This window comes from Pollachius pollachius, assembly GCF_949987615.1.
Source record: "Pollachius pollachius genome assembly, chromosome: 2".
NCBI lineage: Eukaryota > Metazoa > Chordata > Actinopteri > Gadiformes > Gadidae > Pollachius > Pollachius pollachius.
The window spans coordinates 27600177-27618255 of NC_136935.1; the positions used below are offsets into that span (position 1 = coordinate 27600177).

The following is an 18079-nucleotide window of genomic DNA, read 5'->3' on the forward strand; positions in this document are numbered from 1 at the left end:
TTTAGCAATCTCTTTGCTCTCTTTGCTCTTCAGAGGGCGTAGCCATATGTATCTGCTACACACATCAAGGATGGTTAGAATGTACCTATATCTAACGTTTCTATGCTTGACAGCCCATCTCCCCATGTCGAGAAGGTCGATTTGATGATGCTCTTGAACTGTTTTAGCCCTGATCGGCTTGGGAATGGCCTTGTTTTGAAAAGTAGCTCTGCAAAGTTGATAGCGCCTGGACCTGTCCAATACCTTTTGTGTACTGATGCCGGAATATTTATACGTTAAGTTTTCTGGCACCACAACCCTTGGTCTCTTCAAGCCCTGTCTTCACAATGCCTTTAAAGCTTGTCTTTTTTGCCACCAATTTCCCATCGTATATCAATGTCTTGCCGTCTTCCAATCGTCCAATCGTCCGTCGCCCAAACAAGTGCTTATTCCTCCAGAGACGAACAAGGGTAGCGCGTTGGACCCCTGTCCTTTCTTTAACAGGAACGCAAAACTCTCCTCTCAGTGCTTTAACAATGACATCATATGTCTCATCATCCATTTCTCGACTTCCATGGCCTTGAATGTCAGTAACCAAAAGGGCCAGTGTGAATAGGACCAAGATTGTCATGCCCAGTTTCATTGTTACTTTTCTGTGAATAAAACAAAATTCACTGAATCAGTAGACATTGAGGTGGGGTATGCAGAAACTCTTTATATTCAGCATCACTAGATTAATGTAAATATTTATTTTTAACAAATCATTTATGTACATACATTTTAGGATGTTGTGTACCGCTACAAATAATTTGATAACAAAACGTCTTCTCAACCGCCAGTCCACATCATACTTTTATGGTCCAAGTGGGACTTGAATCGGTGACCTTTAAGTCCCCTAGCCAAGTCCCTACGGACTGAGCAAAAAGCCGCCCCAGCTAAAACATACAACACTATTCTAACAAACATCTTAATACACAATAAATAGCTGCTAGCTTAAACACAAGAAATAGCTGAGTGCTAGCTTAAACACAAGAAATAGCTGAGTGCTAGCTAAAACTCAAGAAATAGCTGCTAGCTAAAACACAAGAAATAGCTGCTAGCTGAAACACAAAAAATAGCTGCTAGCTTAAACATACACATTATCTTACAAACATCTTAATACACATAATTTAAACAGATAAGGTGTATGGCTTGGTTTAACAAAGATATTAATTGAACTTTAAAGGTCACAAATAGGGCTGCTTACCTGCAAAAGTCACAGTAGAAGTGAGCACGGCGTTCTCAGAATCCCAACTAGTGGCTCAACTGTTAGTTCACATCAATAAAATGTGAGAGTGCAATTACTATTAAATAATACTTGGTTTCACAAATTTAGTTTACTAATGCACTGAAGCCCATGCCTTTTGCTTTTACTTGCAGCTTTGTTTGAGAGGTTAAATTATCATAATGCAACACTTTTCTCACTATATGTGCTATTATTACATTATGAACTGTTATAACATTATGAGCGATATCAATAAGGTTCTTAATGTAATAAGTTATTACAGTATTACATTATGCGCAAAGTCCTTATTACGTTATGCGTCCGTGATTTTATTACATTATGAGCCGATTATTACATTATGAACTTCTACTACATTGAAATTATTACGTTATGAGCCGTTATGAGCCGTTAATACATTATGAGTCTTTATTACATTATAAGCTGCAACAGGTGTTAATGTTCATAATTCCTTAAGATGTTTGTAATTGCGTTTGAATATTTATTAAATAACTTTTTGAATAATAGTCTGTTCTCAACCTTGGTTTCTTAAAAAGAATGGAAATAGCCAATCTAATGGGGTTTTTAATGACACAGATTAAAAACATACAAAGCAAGGTTGAAAAGTGTTGAAATGGCCCTTTAATAATAACCTTGTTTCAATGTATGATGCAATGCATATATATAGTTGAATCAATGTTGAATTAATTCTACATTCTTTCAATGTTGATCATATCATAGTTGAATCAAGGTTGATTCATTGTCAGAATTGATTGGAAATTCAACGTTATTTCAATGTTGATTATAGCGAGCCTGATGTCTGACATTAATGTTGATCACAATCTTCAGCCTGACAATATCTTAATGTTGATTTATTTTTTTTCAAAATTATTTTTGCTACCCTTGAAGTAGCACTCGGATTCAAAAAAGTTGGTGACCCCTGAACTAGACTATATGTCAATTGTATATATTGTACCAATATTGTCAAATCAATGCTAAACTGGTCGCGGCACATGATGTGACCCATTTATGTCCAAGTCGAATTTGGCAGTTTGCTGTATAAGTATAACTATATAGACTGCAAAAATAAATAATGCAAAAATTAAATAAATAAAACAGGACAGGTGTCTGGACGATGTTACTTCAGCAAGAGACCCAAAAAAGTATCATGAAGTTGGCATGGGTGTAACCATGGGGATAATGCGCCCCCCTCCTCCTAAAACTTTCAGCCCGAAACATGTTTTTTTAAAATCTGTGTTTGAATTCCATGTGAAACAGTGGGCTCACCGGCTCTTTAATGACACACAGCATTGAATAGATTATATGTGCATCTGCACAAAGCAACTAGAGCGTTTAACCGATGTTAGACTGCAGCCCTCTCAAATCTGTTGTGTTGAAAAAAGGATACTTTAGTTTTTTTGCCTTAACCCTGGCTCAATCCCATACTTACACAACACACTCATTATTGTGTAAAAAGATAGTTTTGTCTGCCGACATTTTCTTTTGCACTTACAATTATTTAATGTAGCCCAGTTCGGGATTCACGTTTCTTACAAAAAATAAGAAAGAACTGACGAACATTTAAAAGCTTCCCGATATGTGCAAAAGAAAATGTCGGCAGACAAAACTATCCTTTTACCACAATAATGAGTGAGTGTGTATTGTGTAAATGTGGTCACAAAATTCCAAAATTCACAAAAGACCCATCATCAATTTACTATTTAACCCTTATTAAATGCATTGTTTTGTAAACCATTTAAAAAATGTCTCTTTTAAAAGCAGTTTAACATTTTTTTAATTCTAACTAAAATGTACTTTTAATTGTCGAATAACTTATCCTTAACTTAAAACATATGCTCCATAAAATAGCATATTTTCTAAATGTTTTACCTGTTCTTTAGTAAAAAAGGTTAAAAGAGCCCATTATTAAACAAGCAGTAGTTATTTCCGGGGTACAATTTGTCATAGTACATGTATTGCGTTTCATGTTGAATTAAAAAATGCTTCCCACACAAGGTCATGTATAGATAAAGGAACATCTTTATTAGCATACAGTGTAAGACGAGACTATTGGCATTAGGGAAGGTTAAGTTAACACTGGTGCCTTAGACCAATGACTGCATTCCCTGTTAGAATAACCATGGTAGCCTACTCATTTAGCAAATTTCAAACAAGTAAAATAAATTGTACCTTTCAAATGCACCTTTCTACCAAGTCCAAGGTATTGGCCTCCAGCACTATGTTATTTAAAAAAATTAAGGTTGTCGTAATATTCTGTCACACTTGGCTCAGGCAGAATTTCTTTGTAGCAAACATAGGCAGAGAAAAAAAATCCCATTAAAAATAAAAATTAAATATCCAGCAAACATTACTGGTGATTTATCAAACATTATATATAACGTTATATTGCATGTGAAAAAAACTAATTTGAATCCGTTGGAAGAACCGAAAAATAATGTAATCGAGGCCTTGTACTTGATTTGGCCGCGTCGATTTAGTCTTCACTTGCAGGTTCTAGCTTTGAAAAAAAAAAAAAAGTTTACTAATAATAATTTTAATGTAGTGTAGCCTTTTTGAGACTGTTTTGGGGTTGGACATTCTCAACCTGTTAATAATTATTGATTAGGATACAACTGTTTATTAACCGTTGATTGAAAATAGCTCTTGAAAATGCGTATTTGTGTTTTTGTGTGTATGGTCTTATGTTTGTGTGCATGATTTACTTGACATTACATCATCATTCCCCACCCCACTACGTCCCTCTCTCTCTGGACCAGTGGCCATAATGACCAGTAAACAACCTCCCATTGTCTCAACAGATCTTAAGCACTTTACTTTCCTTCTTAACAATATTGAGTCTGTGTGTTTATGCTAGGATGAAATGCATTTGTTATATGTTCTTAACATCCTGGTTCCCCCCCGTTTGTCCCTCTTCCTTCCTTGTCCCCTTTGCTTCAGCATTAGGATCCCATCCTCTCCTTCATCCTAATCTTTTGGAATATATTATGAAATATCCCATGAATCCCACCCCATGAATCAGACCCCCCCCCCCCTCTCCTTTTCTGCTCGTCTTCATTCCCAGAAGATGTTGGTGATGTCAGAATCCAGACTGTAGATCCAGACCAATAGCGGCACGGAGATGAAGACGAAGGACCATGACACGCCTCTCATTGGCCGGCTGACCCTCGTCGTCATGGCTTCCATTAGTCCCGCCCCTCTCATCCTCTGGACCTCCTCCTCATCCTCCTGTACCACAGGGAAGTGAACCATGGCAGACGTTAGCAAACAGAGACAGAATGCGTGATGTTTAGTACAGCATGAGTCAGACAGGGGCTGGGCTTTAATGAAGCAATAGTAGATGAAGAGCATGTTCAATGAAGTAGAAATGTCAATATAAATACATTTTTAAGTTATGAATGACCTAGACAGGATTAACCTGCCCTGGACTCATGTGTATGAATACAGTGATGCATAGTAATGTAGGATATGTATATTAAGTGCAAACTCTAGATTGGACCTTGATATACTTGTATTTGTGTATTTTAAAAACATGATGGATGGTGGATTGAGTTTGTGTGTAGATTGCTTCAAGCCCTCTTTTAATTCCAATTGCTAAAGTCAAACTAGCAAAACATACAGACAGGAAGTTTGGCTGACTGACCAGAAGCTGGTTGCCAGGTTCGATATAGTTGCGAGCCAGAAACTTGAGTGCCTCATCCATGAAAATCACAGGAAGTGACATCTTCAGCACCACCACCCACTGGGTCCAGGACAGAGGACGGATCTGGAAGACGACCTGCAGGTGAGGAGGGGGAGAGAGAGGGGGAGTTACCCCAGAATCCAGAACAACCACCCTACGCAAGTGATGTGCACCGTGAGACACGCCTGCATTGGCAGGATGTGATAACTCACAGGCAGCGGGTCTACGTAGAGGATGAGGAAGTGGAGGGCCATTGACAGACAAATGGCTCCCACCAGCCACGGGTTGGACCAGGGAGGCATCTTCAACAGGGACTGGTTCTCTGACAGACTGGAGAAAAGGGGACATACATGCATTAACATTAGAACACAAATGAGTACTTCTCAGTAATACACGCTTCACTGCAGATTAAACTAGTCGCACATTTTGAATTTAGATATAGTTGGACCTTTTAAATGAATGTGTTTCCACATTTCAAATTGATATCAAGCTGTCCCTAATTCTGCACCATAGAGATATGAATCATTCAAACTAATGGCTGCACCCGAGTGTGTACTGTTGGTAGTCCACTGCTGGAATCTGGAGTCTCCTCAGCTATTGCCCTGACGTGTGACCCAATACGGCTTATAACGGAGGACCCCACCTTTTCCTCTACAGTATCTAATAAAGTTCATCAAACTTATGTTTTATGTGAAGATCAGCCTAGAAGCTTCTTTTATTTACATTTTTATTTAAATTTTTTTACAACAGAGGCCAGACAGCACAGACATTGTCAAACCATAATACAATGTTCAATAAAATAATTAACATAGATGGGTTGTATTCATATACACACAAGTTGTCAAAGGAGAGAGTAAGATAATAATGCGTAAAAGGAAAAAAAAGAAAAGAAAAGGGTGGCTATGATCTATTGGTGAAAACAAAGCATGGGCACCCTTTCTGCAGAAGGTCAACAATATCAACAGGAAGATAATCAATAAAGGATTGCCAAATATTATAAAAGGAGTTATCGTTACCCTATAACAGGCATCACCAAATGGCGGACCGGGGTCCGGGTCCGGACCCAGTGACGGTTCTTCCCGGACCCGTTACAATTCTAATATTAAATAAAAAAAGTACATGCACAGCTAATCTAGTTAAACGACAGGAGCGTCATCAATAGCCAAGCCAATCAAATTGATTGTTTGCCTTCCCGCACGCACTAGACTCGAGTGAGAGTGAGGAGATGAGAGATGGCTTGCTCAAAAGTGAGAAAAGTAGATGGTGAAAACCTAACTTTTAAAGATGAATGGACAGACAAATACATGTTCGTTCTGTCTGCAGCCAGTTCTAAACCGCTGTGTCTCATATGCTGTGAAACTGTGGCGTTAATAAAATGTGGCAACGTTGAGCGTCACTATGAGACCAAACATGGGTCGTTTGAGGAAAGGTACCCACAGAAGTCCGCAGTGAGGGGCAAGTAAAATGATCCAACTGAAAGCACAGTATGACAGGTCTACCCGTGTCCTCACGCATACATTTACAGGCCAGCAACGTGCAAATGAGTGTTCATTAAAGATTGCGTGGATTTTGGCTCAACGCAAGAAAGCATTCAGCGATGGGACAGTTGTGAAGGAGTGCTGGATGCGGCAGCAGAGACTTTACTTGACGGTCAACAAAAAGACGATGTGTGGAAAAATCAAGCAAATACCATTGTCAGCTACAACAACAACCAAAAAATCTGAACTATTAGCAGAGGATGTACTGGCACAGCTTGATGCAGCTGTTCAGAACGCAGTATGCATATCCTTAGCCATTGATGAGTCCACAGATGTAACGGATAATGCCCAGCTTTTGGTGTATGTGAGATTACTTCACAAAGAGAAGAAAGAGATGTGTGAGGACCTGTTGGGCTTCATGCCACTTGAGACATGCACAAGAGGAGAGGATATATACGAGGTGATAAAGGAGATGCTCACAAAAGGAAAAATTAATCTGAAGCAAGTAGTCTCAGTCACCACAGATGGTGCTTGCTTTACACGGGGAATGGGTTAGCCTAGCGATTGTAATACTTGCACTTGGTTCTATGAACATCTTTACTGTACCGACAGCGATATATTGTTTCACTTCTTATGACAAATGTACTTATTGTAACAAATGCACTTATTGTAAGTCGCTTTGGATAAAAGCGTCTGCTAAATGCCCTAAATGTAAATGTAATGGTGCACCTGCCATGGTTGGGAGAGAGAAGGGGGCTGTGGCACGGATGAAACAAGACAACCCTGATCTCATAGCCTACCACTGTATCATCCATCAGACTGTTCACTGTGCTATTCTGTCTGAAGGGTTTGCTGAAATAATGAATACCATGATGAAACTCATCAACTTCCTCAGGGCATCCTCATCCGTTCAGCATCGACTGCTAAGAGAATTTCTGAAAGAAACGGAGGCAGATGCAAATGACCTACTACTCCACAACAACGTTAGATGGCTGAGCAAAGGGAATGCACTGGGACGCTTCTGGTCCATCCGAAAGGAAATAGCTGCTTTCTTACAGCAGCTCAAGAGTCAAAAAGCAACACAGTTTGCAAACTTTTTGCAAGATAAGCACAAGATGGATGTGGTGGCTTTTTTGGTAGACATCACCGGACACCTTAATGAGCTCAATTTAAAGCTGCAGGGTCAGAAAAATTCTGTGTGTGATTTGATGAAAAATGTCCACTCCTTCCAGAAAAAAAAAGAAAAGTCCACTCCTTGAAGTGCTATTTTGGTTAGACCAGGGAACATCGTTTCAGGCACAATCTGCAACCAAAAAGTAGCAGAGTCAGTTGCTTCAAAATGCTCTCTCAGAGCAATATCTGCTTGCAGATCAGTGAGCTCTAACTGTAAAGATCCAGGATGTGCCCACTTGAAGGTCTGTTGAACCTCCTTTGAAAATCCTCTGATTTCTCTGATAAGGAATGGATTCTCGATTAGCAGGAGGAGCTGGTGTCCAAGTTGAAGCTGTCAAATCGTTGACAAAAGTTTCCAATCAGCTTGTCTATGAAGCCGCCATAAGGAGAAATGTCTCCCTCACCCTGAATTTGTTCCCGCATTTGTGAGAAGTGCTCACACTCTCCACAAATGCGGGAACAAATTCAATGTGTTCAACCTACTAAAGTTCTCACATGTAACCCCCCTCTTCCGAGACCTCCACTGGCTCCCTGTAATAGCTCGCATCAGATTCAAGATGATGGTACTGGCATACAAGGCAGTCGATGGAACTGCCCCTGCCTACCTCCAAGCATTAGTAAAGCCACACACCCCAGCTCGATCCCTCCGCTCAACTACCTCAGCTGGACGTCTGGTACCGCCATCGCTAAGAGCAAGCAAAGGTCGATCAGCAAAGTCACAACTTTTCTCTGTTTTGGGACCTCAGTGGTGGAACGAGCTCCCTACCGATGTCAGGACCGCAGAGTCGCTCACCAGCTTCCGCAGAAGACTCAAAACTCACCTGTTCAGAGTTCATCTCGACTCTGCATAGAAACCAATGCACAGCCACCATTGAATGTTGTACGTCCTGGCACTTGCACATTGCACTTATTCAAGGTACTTAATTGTGTAGCATCTACAGTAGCTGCTATCGCTGCTTTACACGGGGAATGGGTTAGCCTAGCGATTGTAATACTTGCACTTGGTTCTATGAACGTCTTTACTGTACCGACAGCGATATATTGTTTCACTTCTTATGACAAATGTACTTATTATAACAAATGCACTTATTGTAAGTCGCTTTGGATAAAAGCGTCTGCTAAATGCCCTAAATGTAAATGTAACAAATTCAGGGAATTTCAAAGGAGGTTCAACAGACCTTCAAGTGGGCACATCCAGGATCTTTACAGTTAGAGCTCACTGATCTGCAAGCAGATATTGCTCTGAGATCAGATTTTACAAAATGCCTCACCTGAAGAAAAAAGTGGCTGTTAGGTATTCTGTATTTAGTCTGAAGTTGTGTGAATGACATATAATTATCACTTTCAAACAAGTCAGAAAAACATCTCAGGTCTTTTGAGCACCAGTCATTGAAAATACTTTTTCCTACACCAGGAGGGAAGGCTTTATTTTGAGTTAAAGGTTGTAGCTCTGATGAGAAACCTCTCCGGCCCACGTGTTTAGTAATATCATGCCATACCTTAAGTGTGTTAGATATGATAGGATTGTTTTAACCCCTGCTGGGATGTCAACCATTGTAATTGAAGTAAAGGGAAAAGGGAGAAGGGGGAACAACACCATGCATCCACAAGGGTGTGTGTGATGTAGAAATTGTTTGAGCCAGCCTGAAATTATCCGAGCATGACAGTTGTAATACAGAAAATTTGGAAATGCTTGACCCCCCTTATCTATCGGTAATTGCAAAGTTTTCATCTTTAATCTAGATTTTTATCCATGCCATATAAACCTTGAGAGAAATATTTCAATATCTAAAATGGTTGTTCTATTGATCTTAAGTGGAAGCATTTGCATTGGGTATAATAGTCTGGGAAGTACATCCATCTTAATCAAGCTAATTCTACCCATCCATGATAGAGGAAGATCAAACCACCTGTTAAAGCCTGAATTTGACCATCTGAAGGGGAAATTGACAAGAGCCGCCCGGTCCCCAAAACACCCAGTGGCAAGGCCTTCGACTTGTCATAACTAATTTTGTACCCTGAAATCATTCCAAATTGACTGATAGATAATAGAAAAGGTATAGATCCCTCTGGATTGGTAGTAAACATTAATATATCATCATCATAGAGTGAAATTCTGTACTCAGTGTCTCCTAATATGATCCCCGACAGTCCTTGGTGTGTCCTAATAGTCTCTGCAAGAGGTTTGAGCGCAAGCGCAAATAATAGAGGGGAGAGGGGACAGCCTTGACGTGTACCTCTACCCAAGGGGAAGATGTCAGACATTGATCCATTTACCAGGACCCTCGCAGCTGGAGAGCTGTATAGAAGTTTAACCCACTCTGTGAAACCAGAGCCCAACCCAAACCTATTGAGGACATCAAATAGATACTATCACTTCACCCGATCAAATGCTTTTTAGCATCCAATGAGACAGCAAGGACCCTATTGTTTGTGCTTTGTGCGAGTTGTATTACATTAAGAAGCCGTCGAACATTGGAGTATGAATATCTGTTTTTATAAATCCTGTCTGATCTGATCTAATTAAAATGGGCAACACCTCCTCCAGTCTTCTAGAAAGGAGTTTTGATAGAAGAAAAAAAAAGATCTACTCAGAGTAAACTAAAAGGTCTGTAACTTGCCTAGCAATCAGAAGGTTTATCTTTCTTTCAAATCAAAGAGATGTGTGCAAGATTTAGAGTTGGCGGAAGTGTGCCTCTTTCAGATGAGTCGATAAACATGTTGGTTAGAGGTCCCACTACTAGCTTAGCCATCTTTTTATAAAATTCAGGACCAAACCCATCAGGACCTGGAGACTTCCTACTCTGTAGGGATTTAATTGCCTCTAAATAGTTTTTTCTCAACACTGACGTATTTTGACAATCAGAAGAGTATAGTTTCTGATAGAAGTCCATCATTATTTTACTTCATCATTTTGGTTTCAAATTGTTGTGTGCCTGTGCTATCTCTGATTGATGGTATTGTGTAAGACCCTTCCTGGCCTCTGGCCAATCGAGCAAGGAGCCTGCCGGGGTTGTTACCAGATTCAAATAATATATGTTTGGCAAAAAATATAGCTGATTCTGCTTTTTGAGTTAGTAATTGGTCTAAGGCAGATCGGGCTGCTTCTAGTTTTTTCAGTACAGCTGTAGAGGAGGATGTTTTAAAATCTCTATACAGGGTAATAATTTACTGCTCCATTTCTAGTTGGTTTGTTAATGATATTTTTTCTCATTGCATCTGTATAGGAAATTATGACCCCTCTCAAGAAGGCCTTAGCTGTTTCCCATAGGGTAGAAGCAGAAACATCAGGTGTGTCATTTGTGGAAATAAAAAGTTCCCACTGTGTTTCTAAGTATGTTAAAAATGTAGGCTTGCTAAGAAGATATGGGTTCAATCGCCAATGTCTTGATAAGTGGTCATAGTAGGGTGGAAGGAGTTCAATAATGACTGAGGAATTGTCTGAGATGGCACAAGTGTTAATAGAACAGGTTTTGGTCCTATCCAGGATCGATCTTGAGACAAAAATATAATCAATTCTTGAGAATGAGTGATGGGGGTGAGAGAAAAATGTAAAGTCTTTCTCTAGTGGATTCATGACCCTCCAAGCATCCAGAAGGCCTAAATCTGAGCATAGCTCCTTTGTGGCTCGAGCCATTTTAGAGGGAGGTAGGGTTTTAGGTGGGCTATGATCCATACTTGGGGGCAGATTAAAGAAATATCTGCCAATAACTTGGGAGTAAAACAAGCTGTCGAAAGTGTTTGAGGCGTAGACACTTCCTATGAGGACATGTTCCACGTACAGAAAACCAGTAATAATAACAAACCTTCCTTCTGTGTCCTGAGGGGTATTCCATAAAAGTCGCTAACGAAAGCGGCGCTAAGTTGGTTAAGCCTGGTTAGAACTAACACCAACTTCCACTTGAGGCTAAAGCAATTCCATCAACGCAGTTCAGCCGCGCCTTGCTCAGGTTAGTTCAAGCCAAGCTTACGTTATCGTGGATTAAGCGCGCTCACAAGATATGTAACCAGCCCAGAACTGTGAATGTCGAATCATGGATCAAATGTCCGAAAAGGACCGAGCGGGATCTTTTCCAGCGGCAAACAGAAGCTGCTCGTGGAGGTCTATGATGAGTACAAGCATACAATAACTCAAAAAAGGGAACACCGTAACCATTAATAAATACAGGGAGGCCATCTGGCAAAAAAATCTGTTGAATGCATAGGAGGTATTAAGCTTAACTTATTTTAATTGAATATTGACCATGGATTCCAAAAGAGGGAGATAGTCTCGAGGTAATGTGTCAGACTTGCACCCGGTCGTCTGGGGTTCAATCCCCATGCAATTAGTAATTTAGGAAGGATTACTGGAGAAATCAAAGAACTTTTCATGCCATTTATTTTCCATTTCTTTGAATATTCTAAATTGATTGACCATAGTAATTTTTTCAACAGAAGTGGTACTGGCTGCCTGCCAAGAAAATCACCTGAATGGAATTTATGTGGCTGACAATTTTCCATGCAGCAGTGTCTTTTTCATTGTAACAAAGGCTTCACTATCAGTAACATTAATATTATCATAAACTTTAACATTGGTTTCTGCAAGTTAGATTTGAGTTCTAGGGATATTGTAATACATATTAAGACATATTTATTATATAAAAAGTCAATTGCCTAATTTCTCTGAAATAAAAAGGTAATCACAAAAATAAGCTAACGCAAAGAACTCAATGACGCACTCAGGAATTGAACTCTGGTCGCCCGTACTACAGGGCTAATGCTAGACCACTCATTATTTTATTTGCATTATTTAATCTTAGACCCTTAGTGAAAATATAGGCTGTTTGTACTTCATATATGTACATTTATGACCGTGTATCATCAATCGTGAGGACTAGGCTTGGTGGAACCTTCTGATGGTACACTTGTTTCCAACAGATGGACTTCTCTGAAACACCGATCAAGTAAGCCTGACAGTAAGCCTGGTACCGACCAGGTTAGTTTGGTCGGATAAATTGCCATGGTTACTTAGCGGAGATTCCCTTAAGTCACGTTAATGGAACGCGACTCTAGCTGAAAGTAGCGAGGCTAAGCGAAATAAGCCCGGCTTTGCCTTTAGCTTGGTTGATGGAATAGCCCTCTGGATGACCTAATCAAGTGTAAGCGTAAGTTGATTGTGGATTAGTATTGCTACCCCTCTGCTTTTTTGAGTGGAATAATGAATAATGGATTTGACCAACCCAGTCTCGCTTTACTTTAAATTTTCAAGATCAGTGAGGTGGGTCTCTTGTAATAGGGCCACTTGCACCTTATCTTTCTTAGGCATGGAAAGTATTTTACGCCTTTTCACCACATTATTTATACCTTTGACATTTAGTGTAATGATTTTTGTGTAACTCATTATGTAGATTATATTCATCTAACAAATAAAAATGATCCATTCCAAACCAAGAAACAAAGAAATTAAAAAAAAAAAAATTCTTAAATTTATTATAAATCGGCAGATAAACTGTGCTGTCATAAACATAAATATGTCCATCCCCTAAATATGGGAGAACACAAATAATCTTCTTCATGCCCAAAAAACAATACTAATGTGAAAACAGTGCATAAGGTAATGAAAAAACAAAAACAAAATAAAATAAAGAGCTACCCAGTGGGTAGAATATAGGAACACATGCTGCTAAAAGGAGTAACCGCTTCTCAAAAAAACAAAACGACTTCCAGATCTTACCCCCACCCCCACAACATAAAGGTACTAACAAGCATATCATTGTGGTCACCTAGGTTAACGCATAGCTTTTGCAGCCACATTTATATCAGTTCCACTGCAAAGTGTGAGAGGAGAACAGTTGGGCAAAGTTAGCAGTAAAACAAGTATTGTGTTGAATTGTTCATTCAAAAAATAAACTCACCCAATCCTCAGTAGGGTGGCTTTGGAAACCCTAAATTCAAGTAAAAGTTATATGTTTGAACCAAAGCGCCTTCTGACAGATTCTATCCCAGTGTGTTAAGAAAGCATTCCGCATCTCTCCGTGTTTCAGACTTGTGTTCTGTGCCATTATGGTTGACAGACAGTGTGGCCGGAAAGCGCAAGTTGAAACAAATGCGTTTGACAATCAAAGCCTTACACACGTCGTTGAAGGCCAGGCGCTTTTTTCGAGCAGACAGGTCCTGATGGATGAAGATCCGCTGTCCTTCAGGTTCCAGATTGGGCTTCGCCCTCAGTGCTGCCAGTAGCCTTGTTATATCCCTGGAGTTGTAGAGCTTGATGATCACCGGACGTGGGTGCGGGCCGAGGCTGCGGTGGGCACGGTCGATTTTTATACAGTTCTTAGTGCCAGGGTCTGTTCCCATGTCAAGCACGGTCGGAAGCCAGGATTCAAAGAACTGTATGGGTCGGTTTCCCTCTGTGCCCTCTTTCAGATTGAGAATGCGAATATTGTCCCATCTGCTCTGGTTCTCCATATCATCCATGTCATCTGTCAATTCTTAAAAAAAATGTCCTACTATGAGGAGTCTTGCCTCAAGCCCGAACACTGTATCCTCCACATCCGATCTCCATTGTTCCATCTAGACGATGCGTTTGGATTGATTTTCCAAAGTTGTGGATATTTTTTGCCCGATATCTCAGAAAGCTTCCTGTCTATAATGTCACTGAATTGTTTTGTTACCTCGCGAATCAGAGCTGTGGTGTCTAATAGCGTTTCAACACTTCTCTGTGGAGAGTTGGCCTGGCTAGCAGTTGAATTCTCTTGGCTAGCAGCCATCTTTCGTGATTGTTTTGTTTAAGTCTTGTTTATTTCAACATTGTTTAAATTTCACGTGGGACACCTTTCTTGTAGTCTTTAGTTTGTACACTGATCTTGTTATAAATAAACTGAAATGGGTGCATGAAAGTGCATGAAAAATTAATTAAAGTTGTGTGGGAGCGGGAGCTCAGCGAAAACACGTCTCTTAGTCAGCCATCGTCATGTGACCCAACGTGCCAACTAGCAAACCATTTCTGTGCTGAAGCATCACAATGACTGGGCCAAAAGAGGAGGAGATCTGAGATGATCATCTCCTCATCTCCACCCCACCTCCACAGCGTCTCCCTCTTACCTACGTCACGTAGCATAAGTAACGGTTCTTAACCTTTAGCTTTAGCTCAGGTATGACATATGAGACATAAGCCTGATATGAAGTGGACAGCTGGTATCCAGGGGAAACCTGATCTGTTCCTACCTGTTCAGGGCATTGCACATCTCGATGGTGACCAGGACAGAAAGGGCCATGGTCATGGGGTAGGGGGACTCAAACACAGAGCACTGCACACCGGCAAATTCACTGTGGCCTTCGCTGCACTGCAGGTAGTGGGACTGAAACAGTGGGAAGGAGACATAGACATAGACAGACAGACAGACAGACAGACAGACAGACAGACAGACAGACAGACAGACAGACAGACAGACAAACAGAGACAACAGGTATTGTCACTTGATGTGGTATAATTCTATAATACTATTTTCTATTGAGAGAGCCTTAGATGGTCTCACTTTTGAAGTGAGCAGATGTGGTTATTTACCAGCTGGTAGAAGGACAGTTTGGGGCCATCGTGGGCGGCCATGAACCACCAGGCAGCAGCTCCCACTGTGGCTGCCCCCACATAGCCTGGAAAGGGAAATGCATCCGTGAGTGAGTGAGTGAGTGAGTGAGTGAGTGAGTGAGTGAGTGAGTGAGTGAGTGAGTGAGTGAGTGAGTGAGTGAGTGTGTGTGTGTGTGTGGTGCATGCTCTAATACCAGTTTTCCCGTGCTAATTATGGGCCCGAGTATTGACCAGTCACAGGCAGTATAGGTCCTATCCATTATCGATAAGCAGTAACAGCATTTGAATGGATTTACATCCGATGATGAGGTAGCGGCAGAACAGCCAGCCGGATATCAGCGGCTCCTTGGGGGTGCGTGGGGCGCGGGACATGATGTCCAGGTCGGGGGGGTTGAAGCCCAGGGCGGTTGCCGGGAAGCCGTCTGTGACCAGGTTGACCCACAGCAGCTGGACGGGGATGAGCGCCTCGGGCATGCCCAGCGCCGCCGTCATGAAGATGCTGCAAAACCAGGGTCATTGAAACACGAGCGGTTAGTCAATACTGGGAGATTCAGCGAGTTCTGAACCGTCATTCACATAATCAGTAGCGCTGTCACTCCATGTCCTCTGACAGTGCTCAGATTATACCCTAACGTTTCGGAAGGATCCCTGCAGAGAAATACCACTTCGTATTTCTGGCAGCCCTCACGGTGATTTATGAACTGGGGATTGATGCTATTCATACGGAAGCCCTTTGTAAACGAGTTACGTCCTTCAGAAGTTCATAATACTTATGTAGTCCTTCCCAACTTCAAAATACTGTACCAACAGTTTTGAGACTTCTTAACTGAAGCAACATGCATGGTGGCATGGCCACTCCTGCAGTGAAATGGTGCAACTGGGACTGACGGCCCTCACCAGACTACCTCCCCTATGTTGGAGGAGATGAGGTATCTGATGAACTGCTTCATGTTGTTGTAGATGGCGCGGCCCTCCTCCACCGCCGCCACTATGGTGCTGAAGTTGTCGTCGGCCAGGATCATCTCCGACGCCGACTTGGCCACGGCCGTGCCGCTGCCCATGGCGATGCCGATCTCCGCCTTCTTCAGTGCCGGAGCGTCGTTCACGCCGTCTCCCGTCTGATTGGTCGGGAGGCAAGCAGCAGCAGCAATTGTTTAAACAAAAACCAAAGCATTTTAATCTATTTCAGATGGAGAGTGGTGTAGTGGGTCACATGGTAGTGCTATGGCTTGATCCCAGTCCAAATCCAGAAATGCACGCTGTTTTAGGACGTAGGATAAGACGTAAATATGGAATGGCCCTCAACTGGGAGGTTGGGATGATCATCGTATGGACTTTCATGGAACAGTCAAAACATAGATGCTCAACAGACCAACTGGTCCGTGTGCTGATCCCTCTCATGAATCACGTCATGATTATGGATTAACCATAGAGCGGGCGTGGGCAATTTGGGATCAGCTTCTTCAAGAAACGCTAACCAAATACAAGATATGGGGGTTTGCACCTTTTGTATAGCCTAGAGAACAGTTACTGATTGAGAATCCGTAACTGTTGTATAGCCTAGAGAACAGTTACTGATTGAGAATTATGAATGCTGTTTTTCTCTTGAAAAACAGCATTCATGTCCCATATTTGTTTGACACAAAGGGCTCTACATCTAGATTACATCTAAATGTACATCTAGATTACATCTAAATGTACATCTAAATCTTCTGCAGCATTAGCTTTTGGTCCAGAACGTCTTGAACTGAAACCCAACTAGTCCCAATAAAGATGTTGCGATGTGATCTAGATACAGCTGGTTGTAGGGTCTAGACCGGTCTCCTGGGCCAGTGGCTCACCATGGCGGTGATCTCGTTCAGGCTCTGCAGGTACTCCACGATGCGGCTCTTGTGGGCCGGCTCCACACGGGCGAAGCAGCGCGTGTTGCGGCAGGCCTGGCGCTGGAGGTGGGGGGGCAGCTCGTCAAACTCCCTGCCTGTCAGCCCAACGCCGAAGGGGGAGGCGGCACCCTCCGCCTCCTCCTGCTCCGTGATGATGCCCACGCGCCGGCAGATGGACAGGGCCGTGCCCTTGTTGTCACCTGGGGGGAGACGCCAGGGGAGCATCTCAATGAGCCGTGCCTGTTTACTGACGCACAGACTTGTTTAACATGCAATTTACTGTATCACAAGGATGTGAAAAAACACAATGGGGTAATACAGCAGGAACTGTTGGAGCAGCCTCCTCCTCCAACTCCTCCTCTCTGAAATGTACTCGTGGGTTAGTACACAGGGTATTTTGCTCTCTGGGTTAAAAGTAACACCAGAGGGTTAGTACACAGGGTATTGTGCCCTTTGGTGTTAAAGTAACACCAGAGGGTTAGTATACAAGGTATTGTGCCCTCCGGTGTTAACATAAGGCAGTTTAATATGAGTGTTATAGGACACAATGTGCTTGGTGAGCATCATCGTTCTTTTCAGATATACAGGGTGGATCTTTGACACCAGTAGAACAACATCTCAACCAGCCTGGCTGAAATGTGCCTATAGTTGGGTCATCTATAGAAGTTCCGTGACCGTGGAGAGCAAAGGTTCGTTTCTCACTGGATTTGTCATCTATAAAGGTTAAATAAAAAAATGAGCCGGGGTGCCCCTCACAAAAATGTGGGGAAATTTTGGGAGAGCCCTATATACAAAATGGCTGCTGTCAGCCAAGATGGAAATTAACATTTTAATGGTTTTGCCCACAGTGCTGCATAATACATGGTTTCTGAGACTATTTGGGTCAAGAAATTCACAAATGATGTAGATGTATTGATTTCACCTATTTTTGACCTTCAAATTCAAGATGGCTGTCACTTTTGGCTCTTTAAATGTAAATTTTTCAAAATCCTCATTGAGCCTTAATATTGAGAGGTCTGCTCATTCTGAGTTCAGTTA

General features: G+C 41.7%; 1 protein-coding gene across 1 annotated transcript in view; it reads right to left on the bottom strand.

The window, feature by feature from the left end:
- Positions 1-4308: 4308 nt before the first annotated feature.
- The window catches only part of LOC307092167 (sarcoplasmic/endoplasmic reticulum calcium ATPase 2), a 47202-nt gene continuing 33431 nt past the window's right edge, over positions 4309-18079 (bottom strand). The window contains exons 17-24 of the mRNA XM_079759071.1: positions 17000-17241; positions 16056-16276; positions 15455-15657; positions 15138-15223; positions 14798-14931; positions 5153-5270; positions 4902-5036; positions 4309-4486 (exon numbers count right to left, since the gene is read on the bottom strand). Of these exons, the coding sequence (XP_079615197.1) occupies positions 4313-4486; positions 4902-5036; positions 5153-5270; positions 14798-14931; positions 15138-15223; positions 15455-15657; positions 16056-16276; positions 17000-17241 (1313 nt within the window). The 3' untranslated portion in view covers positions 4309-4312. The remainder of the gene's footprint in view (positions 4487-4901; positions 5037-5152; positions 5271-14797; positions 14932-15137; positions 15224-15454; positions 15658-16055; positions 16277-16999; positions 17242-18079) is intronic.